The 11,287-nt window shown below is 44.2% G+C and overlaps 1 protein-coding gene across 1 annotated transcript in view; it reads left to right on the forward strand.

The window, feature by feature from the left end:
- pkd1a (polycystic kidney disease 1a) overlaps positions 1 to 10,548 on the forward strand; it is a 64,206-nt gene extending 53,658 nt beyond the window's left edge. Inside the window, exons 46-56 of the mRNA XM_053419338.1 lie at positions 469 to 671; positions 1,126 to 1,320; positions 1,456 to 1,595; positions 1,921 to 2,051; positions 2,269 to 2,356; positions 2,498 to 2,623; positions 3,311 to 3,482; positions 3,811 to 4,101; positions 5,308 to 5,442; positions 6,552 to 6,878; positions 7,063 to 10,548. Coding sequence (XP_053275313.1) covers positions 469 to 671; positions 1,126 to 1,320; positions 1,456 to 1,595; positions 1,921 to 2,051; positions 2,269 to 2,356; positions 2,498 to 2,623; positions 3,311 to 3,482; positions 3,811 to 4,101; positions 5,308 to 5,442; positions 6,552 to 6,878; positions 7,063 to 8,109 — 2,855 coding nt within the window. The 3' untranslated portion in view covers positions 8,110 to 10,548. The remainder of the gene's footprint in view (positions 1 to 468; positions 672 to 1,125; positions 1,321 to 1,455; positions 1,596 to 1,920; positions 2,052 to 2,268; positions 2,357 to 2,497; positions 2,624 to 3,310; positions 3,483 to 3,810; positions 4,102 to 5,307; positions 5,443 to 6,551; positions 6,879 to 7,062) is intronic.
- Positions 10,549 to 11,287: the final 739 nt, after the last annotated feature.

Here is an 11,287-nt window from a genome sequence, read left to right on the forward strand (position 1 = left end):
ACAACATTTGTTAAGTTTGATAAACAACTTCCAGTCATGTTTGCAGCCATGACCAGAAACAAAGGGTTTTTTATTTTCATCATTCACCAAAGTTAAGCAGTTTGACGAAGACTGGCTCTCGGCTGGATTGTTTTTGATAAAGTTGGATCTTGTCTCAGCGGAAAAAATAAAGCTTATATGAAAAACGCCACGGAATTGTATTTCCTCGTTATGTAAGAGTTCCTGCTACTTTTGTGAACTGATGTTTTATCAAATAAAATAAAACCGCTATTGTTTTTTTATTAATTGCAAAGAAATGTGCTGCCAATGACCTGAAATCTGAAGTATAATCACAACACTACAGTCATTGTAAAGATCTGCAGATTTGCTGTTGATTTGCTGTTTTGGTCAGATATAATTTCTTCTTTCTCTTGATCTACTTTTAATTTGTTGCTTCCCACATCATCTGGACCTGTCTCCCTTCTCTAGTTATGACTGACGTGTGTCGTCCCAGGCGGTTCCCTCCCTGGTGTGGACGTGCCACCCTGTGGGGCAGCTGGGCGGTGATCGCTCTGGCCAATAGCGTCTCGATCTGGGCGGGCCGCGGGTTCAGTCAAAGAGTGGCCATGATGTGGCTCATCTCCTGTTTTGCCAGTTTCCTTTGCTCGTGTCTGCTGCTGGAGCCAATCAAGGTAGACACACACACACACATTCACATTTGTATTCTGTGATCCACTTTTAACAAAAACATCTTCTCTCTTTTCTGTGATGCCTCAAAGTTGGCAAAAGAAAATTAAATGAGGCAGGTTTCAGATAAATATATAATTGGAGACTTTTGTCCCTTTGAAACGTGAGAGAGATTTAAAACCCGTTGACTTCAGGCGAATAACTGGGCTGTTTTTCTCTCTTCCTGGAAAGCTGTGATTTCATACACTTACTGCACACACCCAAATCTCTTTTCATTGAATTCCCATCAGGGTGGGGTCACGTTGACACATTGTATCCCACTTTTCCTATTTTCCTTTAAGGTGATCAATATAAATCACATAATCCATGTTGAGCTGAGTAAATTGAACAACCTCTCAAGCTTTGATATAGATTTCCAAATCTCACTGCTTGGCTGCTGCTGTGCTCTCTGTCTCACAGGTCTTGTGTGAGGCAGTTTATTTTGCAGTGTTTGTGCGGCGCCTGCGTCCAGAGGACCAGGATGTGCTGGTGGAGTTCCCCCGTGTGGAGAGGGTGGTCCAGCGGGTCCCCAGGGTGAGACCACCGCAGGGCTTCGCTCTGTCCCAAGCTCGGCACCAGGCCCGCAAGGTCCACATGCTGCACACCATGCTGAAGGTGGGTCAGTAGATACTGTAAAGTGGCTTAAAGAGATGATGTTGGAGGCTGTTTTTATACTTATATGATTTGGTAGAATAGATATTTAAATATATGTCTTGATTCATCACTAAATGTTTGGTTTCTCATTTTCAGAATTTCCTGGTTTATATGTTTTTCCTGTTGGTGGTTTTACTCCTCAACTACTCCGACTCTGCCAAAGACGCACACGGCCTCCGACTGCGCAATCAACTGCAGCAAGTGCTACACACACCTGAGTATCACAACATCAGCAGGTACACACACAATCAAGCAGGTTCTGAACTCGACCTCATAAGAAACTGTCCTGTTTTAGTTCAAATTTAGATTTTTCTATTCTCCAAAAATAGAGCTTTTAATTAGCTGCTAACAAACCTCTTGATTCTCTTATTATGGAGCTGCAGTTTTTCTCGTCTACGCTCTTGAGAATCAACCTTCATTTGTAACTTTATCAAAACAAGAGAGAATAAGTCTTAGTTTGTGTAGAGCAGAGCATGAATAATGTCTTCTATTCAAAGGTATAGACACTGTATGATTTTCTTCAGTATGATTTTCTTCAGCAACGTGTCATGTGTCTTTTAGCCGTGACAACGTCTTGATGTGGCTGAATGAGTCCCTGTTGCCACGGCTACTGGACGACCCTGCCCTCCTGAGGGACACAGGCAGCGTGTTGCTCGGCACAATGAGGCTGCGACAAACCTGTGACACACAAGGTGAGATGTAACCGTGGTCACTGAAGCTTTATTGATCTGACAGAAACTCGCTGTACACGTAAAGTCAGCTGCATTTAGTTTTATATGTGTAGCATCACAGGTCCTCTAGCAGATGTTATTTTTATCATTTCTGTTTATTGAACTTATGCTCTGTCATCAGCTCAGTGAGATGAGATGGTCTCAGTTTGATCTTTTTAAAGCTGTTATTTCTTCCCAGTGACAGGTGGTGCAGGAGACAGTGACTGGGGCTGGTTCCCTTCTCCAAATAAAGACGCTGAGGATTCTGCTGGTCGAGATGCAAACTGGTGAGAATGGGATTGAAAAGCCGTCCGTTACAAAACAGATGTTCACTTAAGATTCAGCCAGATTCAGTTGTACGTTTAACATCTGGTTCCCTTTTGATGTGTCATGTTCCACACTGCATTTCCTCCCACACATCTTTCTAGGGTGTGGCGTTTGGGTCAAGTGAGGGCGTATAACAGCGGCGACGTGGTGCACCAGCTGAGCCGAAGCCTAATGGAGGCCTCTTCCTCCTTACAGCAGCTGAAGCAGCAGCACTGGCTCAACTACAGGTAGTAAACACGACTGGAATTTTAAGAAAAGGTTATAAAAAAAGCCAAAGTTATACTATAAGACTAGATCCTAATTCAAAGTCAGACTAATAAATGTGTATTATCTGCAAAAAAGCTAAGAAACTACTAAAAACCTGATTTAAAAAAACTCTCTGACCTCATTGACCAGATTGTTCCATAATCCAGGGGCCAGGGGTGAGGGAGTTGAAATGGGGCTCGATGTGCATGTGTGCACAATTACACAATGATTCAAGCAAAACAGAACCATGCGCGCTCGAGGCTTTATTGTCCCTGCGGTGCAATTTGCATGCAGCCTGCAGTCATTAAAAAGTTGCACATGAAAATTAAAAAAAAATCAAACATTAGAATAAAACATAGAAAACAATCAGGGAGAGGATGTGCTAAGAATGTGGGCTCACTTTCAGCAAGTGTTCTGTTAATAAGTGATAAAAACAAAAACAAACCTTTAATCCTGTTTAAACCACATGTGGTATGAGGTTGCAGATATTCCGCTGGGAGCAACTCAGAGTAGATACAAAACGGATGGTGAAGGTCTAAAATAGAACTTCTTGTGATGGAAACAACCAGGTTACATAAAACAAATAAAATCCTAATATCTGTCTCAGAACAGGAAGTGAGTCTTGATCGCCCATTGAGCGTGTTTTGTGTTTATTTGTTTGTTCACAGGACCCGTGCTGTGTTTGTGGAGTTCTCGCTCTACAACATCAACACAAACCTCCTCGCCGTCTTCTCCTTCCTGTTCGAGTTCCCAGTTTCCGAGCGTGCCCAGTCCAGTCTTGACCTCCATGTCATCTCTCTGTGGCCAATCACAGGCCTTGACCTACAGCTCCTTCTCACGGTAACCACTCGCAACCCCTAAATAAATACACAGTCACTTTTAATAGTTTGTGTGATGGGCATTGTGTGCAGAGCAGTAGAGTGAAGTTAGAACACTTTCTGTTCAACCTACCTGGTTTATCTGTTAGAAGTTTTTCATAAAATGAAACTATTTGCTTCATTACTGATCACATGTGTGGTTTATATTTAAGTATGAATGATTTACTGAACTGTTATTTTTCACATACATTGCATGACAGCAAGTTCAGAGTTCTGTTAAGGAATTGGAACAATCTTTAGACACACGTTCACACCTTTTCAAAATAAAAGTATGATTCCTTGTTCTCTAGATCATTCTCCTCGCCCTGGTGCTGTACTTCCTGGTGCGGGGGATCATGGGCTTCCTCAGAGAGGGCTACGGCTACCTGCTGTCCGCCTGGAGAATCCTGGGTCTCTGTAAACTGACTCTGGCAGCTTCTGTGTGCGGGCTGCACCTGAGCCGCTGCACCATGGCCAAGAAGCAGTGGACGTTGTATATGAAGCACCCGCGGGACGCCTTCACAGATTTCTACCCGCTGGCCAAGCAGAGTCAGATGTACACAGTCATGTCTGCGTTGCTGCTGTTGATACTGGTGCTCAAGGTAAGAGAGAGGGAGAGTGGGTTGATTATTAACATGTAGAAAACATGACATATGTTTGATTATTATTACTTTGGTGTTATTTAGTAGTCTCACCTTCTTAGCTATCAGTTCTGTTATAAATATAATAACAGGGCATGTTATCACTTAAAAGAACATCATCACAGTTTATAGGAGATAATTCGATTTTTGTTATGGTCAATAAATCCAGCAGAACCTTGGTTCAACTTGTTCCTCTGGGCTCAAGAACTTCATATAAAAACAGTTAGAAACTTGTTAATAATCCACATTTTGGAATTGTACTTCCCAACCCATATTTTCATTTACATTTTCTAAAAAACTAGAATAGCCCTCAGCAAAGCGTGTGCCTCCGTCTCCATTCCCGTTTTAATTGGATCTACACCGAATTACACACACTCAGAAATATCAGTGGCCTTTTTTCCATCAAGATCAATGAATTGTCCTCTGAGAAATCAACAAAAACTCAGAAAAATGCCTCTGCCAAAGACTCCTGGATCGGCCTCCTGATCCAGATCCACACCAAAATGTACCGGTTTCCTCCCTGACCCATACCGCATCCTGCCACCAAGTGTTGTGGTGATCCATCCAGTTGTCCCATGCGTAATCATGCTAACTAACAAAACAAACTAAATCAAGCAAAAACATAACCTCCTTGGCGGATGTAACTATAGAGTAAATATTTATTGAAAGAATTTTGTCTTCAGTAGGACGGCTTGAGAAAGAGAGCCGCTTACTGGGGGAAGATAGTTGGAGTATAATACTATTATAGTATTTTTAAAAGACAACAAGTTTTAGAGTTGTGCTCAATTTGTGTTTCAAGATATATTATTCAGCAAATTTGTTTATTTCCTCTGACATTACTGATTCAGATAATTAATATGATATACTGTGGTGAGTGGTGATAGCTCAGGTGGTTCTGTCAATAGTCCATGAATTGTTCGATTGGTGTCTGTGAACTAGACACTGACCCAAAAATGTCTTGTGAGTGTGGGAGTTTAGTATTTTGACAACAGTATTTGCTGAATGAAAGATATAAAAAGCAAGTAATGTTACCATAACGGCTACAAGTGGGGGCCACGACTATGCAAGTAAGGCCCAAGTCGTAATCTGTGTTTTATTTAGTATTATGAATTATCAAGACAAATCACTTTCCTCCTCTCCTCCCTCCCTCGCTCTGTCACCCTGCAGGCGTCTCACCAGTTGCGGTTTCTCAGAGAGTGGGCCGTGTTTGGCCGAGCTCTGCGGCGCTCGGTCTGGGAGCTGCTGGGAGTCGCCCTGGCATTACTGGTGTTGATGCTGGCCTACTCGCACACAGGACACCTGGTCAGTCTCCAGTCTGTTCCTGCTGGTTCTCTCTCTCTGAGCCCCTCCTACACACACACACACCAAACATGTCTTTACAGGAAACCAATTCTCCAATAAACCTTTACATAAGCATAACCACATATTTATTATTAGACCGTGCACAATAACAGACTCACGGCCAAACAGCTTTACTGCTCCTTCAGGTCATTTCTAGCATAGAAGTTATAATCACAGGAACTGACTCTACTTTGTACAAAATTACATGATGACACATTATAGCTGTTTGTTTTTTTCTTTTATTTGACCTTTTTTGAACCGTGGAGATGTAACATGTGTTTGAGACAGCAATGTCGAAATGGATGGATGATTATGATACATGAACATGAATAGAGGTAAAAAGAAAAATATAATTATTCTAAATAATAATGAGAAATGATGGCAAAGAGTCATTTTTTCAAACAGAAAACTGAACCAACATTACTCTGTGTCACTGTTGGACACCCTGTGCTTTCCACTGAGCATCATTCTTTTCTTATGAAGTCTCTTCCACGTGGTTTTGACTCATCAGGACTATTTGAAGCAGGATAATGTTAAAAAACAAGAATGATGCAATCAGTGAGACATTTCCAAACACAACTTCCCAGTATTCAGCTGAGCGAATTCACCGGGAGCCTGAAATAAACAACACTGTAGCTTTTCAGCGGAGCGCCACCATCAGGTCAAATAATTTTGTACTTGTCCAAATGTGTGGTATCTGACCAAATACCTGCAAAAATAATGATGTTCCCATGAGCCTCAGCTGTACTCGGTTCAGTGCTAGCATGCTAAACTAAAAAGACGGCCATTATTAATTTTATATTTACCAAACATTAGCATGTTAGCTTTGTCATTGTGAGCATGAGATGAACATTCAGCTTTAACACATTAGGGTGCTTTATGTACAATTCTGGTATCTATTAACCATTTAAATATAAGATTCATATGTGACGTGAAATGTCAGTTTAATTTCTCACTTCACTATTGCAACATGTATAACTTACTGTATAAAGTAAATCCAGGTATTATTATTTTATCCCGGATCCAGAAACTCTCCGCTCTACATCTTTGCTCTGTCTCCTTCTCCGCAGCTCTTCCACTCTGTCCTGGACGGTTACGGCAGTGTGAGCTCCAGCTGTCTGTCTCTGCTGGGCGCCGGGGGACGAGGCCTGTTATCGTGGCGTCCCGGCTGGACGTTCACCGGACCCTCCAGCTCTCTCACCTCGCTGGTGTTCCACGCGAGCTTCGCTGTCATTCGGCTGGTGCTGCTTTGGTTGATCACGTCCGTGCTGCTGAGGAACTACCGCCGCGCACGAGCCGAGCTGTACCGGCCGGCCGTGGATCTCCAAGACTACGAGATGGTCGAGCTGTTCCTCAGACGACTCAAGATGTGGATGGGACTCAGCAGGACCAAGGAGGTACACTTCCTGTTTCATTTACAACTCTGATTCAGGGAAGAAATACAATAGTTTGAGATGAGTGATTCTTTTAGGACGAAACGATAACTGTTAATTATTGGTGACTTAGGTCAACTTAGATCATATGCATCAATTTCCCTACTTTTCCCCTGAGCCTCCATCTTGTCTTTTATCTTCTTCTTAGTTTCGTCACAAGGTGCGTTTTGAAGGCATGGAGCTGCCCCCATCCCGCTCATCCTCCACCAGCGACTGTAAGTCCCTGTGCTTGCCGCCGCTGGACGGTCCCGACTCTCCACCCACACCTGACGACGCCTGCTCAGAGGCCTCGTGGCGCCCGGCCTCCTCCAGCCCCTGCAGTCTGACGGAAGCACCAGGGATCGGCTTGGGGCTCGGGTTGGGCCTGGGTTTGGGGCTGGGCCCCGGTGTGGTGGTGGGAGGAACCAGCTGGAGGGAGAGGGCCGAGACGGAAGCCTCTCTGAGGAGGCTGCTCCCCACCCTGGATGCCCTGCTGCAGCAGCTCGACCGTGTCACCGTTGCAACAGAGGATCTGTACCACATCGAGTGTAGATTGGAGCGAGCCCAGAGGAAAAGGAGACGTAGAGGCAGAGGAGGCGGTGGTCAGAGAGGAAGGAGCGAGGCGGGACAGACGGGGAAGGGGGATGACAAGGACTCTGCTGGATGGAGAGAACGGAAGAGCGGCAAAGAAAAACACAAAGGGAGCAAGAGGGGGAAAAAGACAGATAAAAGTGAACTTTCAAAGGATTGTGGAAACACTGCTGCCAACCCCCAAGAGACTCCTGCTGCCACACCTGTTCCTTTTCTGAAGCCCAGCCTAACCTCGGCCTCAACACATACCCCTGCTCCTCAGTCCTCAGCCAAACCTTCAGTCAGTGCACCCCCGCCCACACCAGTCACAGATAAATGTGACTCCTCCTCTCTCCCCGTCTCACCAGAAAACACTCCCCCTACTAAAGTCTCACCGCCCAAAACCCCCACTGCACCTCCAAGTACCCCTGCAGCTTCCCTGCCTCCCACTCCTGCTCCTACACCTATCACCCGGGACTGGGACCCTCCCAGAGAGAGGGAGACCCTCCCCGCTTCCAGCCTGTTCAACCACCCCGCCCACACAACCACCATTCCCACACGCAAGCGGAAACGCAAGCCCCCACCCCTCAAAAATAAGGTGCACCCCAACGTAGACAGACACGGCTCTGGACAGCCCAAATCCTGAGGACTCTGGATGGAGAGAGGAACAGAAGTGAACGGCGGAGGGAAAGAATGTGGGAGTAAATGTTGGGTTAAGGACGAGAGGAGGACGGGGGGCAGCTGGTTCTGTCCCTGAGGACCCCCTCTCTAAACCCAGAGGAAAGAAAGAAAGAAAACAAGGATCAAAGAGAAGAGCAGTGTGGGGAAAGACTTTACAGAGATCCAATCCTAACTCCAGAATCAAGGTGCAGGTCACCAGATGCTTAGTGAGCTGGTTTAAACACCCTAACATTGAAACCAAGGTACACCCGCTATCCCATAATCCCCCACAGCGACACTAACCCCTGACCCCACGTGACCCTGGAGGTTACGCGGGGTCATCGACAGGAGCACACGAGCGTGTTCAGCAGAGAACTGAAGCAACTGAAAGCAGACAGTGCCGTCAGTCTTTTTGTATATCTCTGACAAAAATAATGTGTTGATTTCTCAGTCATGTCGTCTGTCTCCGTATTTTTTTGATATTTGATATTTCGGTTACCATGGGTACTTGTGGCCTGTCTGTCAACAGTCACGTTATTATGGTTTTCAGCCCATATGTATTTGCATGCAGGCACACACAGATATACGCACATGCAGGTTCACACATGCATAGAAAATTAACACTGTAGGCGCCGACGTGCTAATGGTAATGTGTCGTACAATTCAGCCTGAACGAGAAAATAAACAAACAAACACACGCACACAAACACAGTTGTGTCTTAAACATGTCTCCACAGTTAAATTGAATGATTTAACGATACAGGTTATAGGGACTTGCTTTTTGTCCCCATAATGTGACTGTCATCAGATTAAGGTCCCCACAACATCAGTAACACTGGCACTACACACACACACACACACACACACACACACACACACACACACACACACACACACACACACACGTCTGTTGGTATCCCAGCAGCCAGTCCTTCAGGGTGCAGATATCACCATCTTCTCCGTAATTGGTCCGGATGTGAGAGAGAGATGAAAATTTAAGGGAAGAAATAAGCAGCGAAAAGAAGGAGCAGCAAGTGGAGGTAGTGCAGATGAGTAGGAGTGATGAAGAGAGGGAATAAAGAAGGAAAACATGGTGCTTAGTAAAGTTTAGTGTTAGATTAGTGTTGAAGAAAAACATGCTTTTTCAGTCCCTTATACACAGTACTGAATATTTACACATCATAAAGCTAAATGACTCCCAATATCTTCTCTCAATGTTTGTATTGTGTTGTGTTCAATATGGTTGTAATTTCAAAGCACTTTTGTCCAGACGTAGAGGTGTGGTGTACAGGAATAAGCTGGGTATCCAAACCAATAGAGGAAGCTTCACTCATACTGTATCTTCAGCATAAACGTTGCCAAAGCTTTTGCATCATTCACGTATCCCGAGTTGTTCCCAGCGCCGAGTCATTCATTCATTTGTCCGTTTTGTACTTAGCACTTTATTCTCTGATGGAGCTGATATCCAACACCATATTTAACTCTCATGTGTCATTATAGAGACATTCAAGGTATCAAATCAGTAGTTTGCAGTTGTTTCTTGTGCTTTGGTTGTGTTTTTGTCATCTTGTTTTTGATAAGGCGTACGTACGTACCTCCTGTGTCCAGTGGGCAGATCTCAGGGAACCCGCCCTCTCCCCCAAAACCTGGAAAACCAGGAAAACCAAAAACTGCAGACAGGCTTCCAGACGCCAGCTTCCTTCTCCTCTCAGTCCAAACGCGGAAGCTGGCCCTGTTTTCACGGGTTGTTAGAGAATATGAAGATGATTGAGTTTTTTCCCCTCTTTAAAGCAGAACCACCGTCACAGAGCATTAATCAAAATGTTGAACTTTAAACGCACCAATTTCCGAGCAACTAAGTCGTGTTTGATTTCACTCGTTTCAGGATCTCAAAAAAAAAAAAGGGAATGAAAAGGGCCCAAAGTCTTCTTCACCTTGTGTGTGTACATTTCTGTATATATTGGTGCCGTGTGGTGTATATATTTTTGCTTCTCATGACCAGTATCGTTTGTGCTGCAGCAGCGTATTCATTATGTCAAGCACTGGTGTTGCAGATTCCAAGGTTTTTACATTCCTCCAGTCAAACTGAAGCACTTCAGCCAAAGCTATCAATGTATTTAATATAGATGTTTGTTCACAGTGTCCAGTACGAATCCCAGGAGGCCCGGCAGTTCACCAGCGATGCCTCCAGACTCCTGCTCTGTGTGTACAGTGTGTAACAGATCCGTGCCAAAGCCGACCCTCGTGTCCTCCAGCTGCCTTTATGTTGTTGTTCCATGCGTTTTGTTTTAAAAGCAGTGTTACAGAATTTGTCTTTGAAAATATTTGTCTAAGCTCTTTTGTATCTTATACCTTTGTTTTGCAGTTGTAGCACTTCTCATGTTTTTGCACTTGACAAAGTCAAATAAAGAGTTTGACAGCTGAACTGTGCAGAATGAAATGTTTCTGGTCACTAATTATTGTCCTGCTCTGTGCTGAAGGTTCACGGCCTGAGTGGAGATGGAATGTAACTGACACCTGAACATGGAATCATGACCTTTGACCCTGTGAGCTCGTTGCTTGTTAAGACACCCAGCGATTATGGAACAACCGAATCATCCATTTTGGTGGACAGGTGTTTCTGACAACTTGATGACTTAAAGTCTTTTGGCTCCATATATGGTCTCCTGAGGAAATATATGTGTAAATAGAACATTTACAAACTGATGAGCAGGTGGTGCAGGGGGGGGGGCTTAGCTTTAGCCAAAAGGGAAGAAGTGAAGACGCTCAGAGACCAGTGACTGAACCAGGACAGTAAAGTTATGAGCCGGACAGATAAACTAGCACTCGGTCCTGCAGATACCTCTTCAAAGACAGGCCATTTTATGAAACCACAATTAAGTTTGCTAGGTCTATCAAGATCCATTAATTATTTCCTGGAAAGTCGATTCACATGTCAACAAATCCTTCCATTGACTTTCATGGAAATGTGTTCTCTCATTTTGAGTCATCCTGCTGAAAAACAAACATAAATGAACACAAATGAAATCTCCTTGTTGGAGGTGATAAACTGGAACTCACACTGATGCTGCTGATTCAGGTGATGGACAGATGATGCCTTTCACGATGTTTTCATGAGTAACCGATGATGATTGTATCTTATTATAAACGGCACAATGCAACAC

This window comes from Pleuronectes platessa, chromosome 3 (assembly GCF_947347685.1).
Source record: "Pleuronectes platessa chromosome 3, fPlePla1.1, whole genome shotgun sequence".
Lineage (NCBI taxonomy): Eukaryota > Metazoa > Chordata > Actinopteri > Pleuronectiformes > Pleuronectidae > Pleuronectes > Pleuronectes platessa.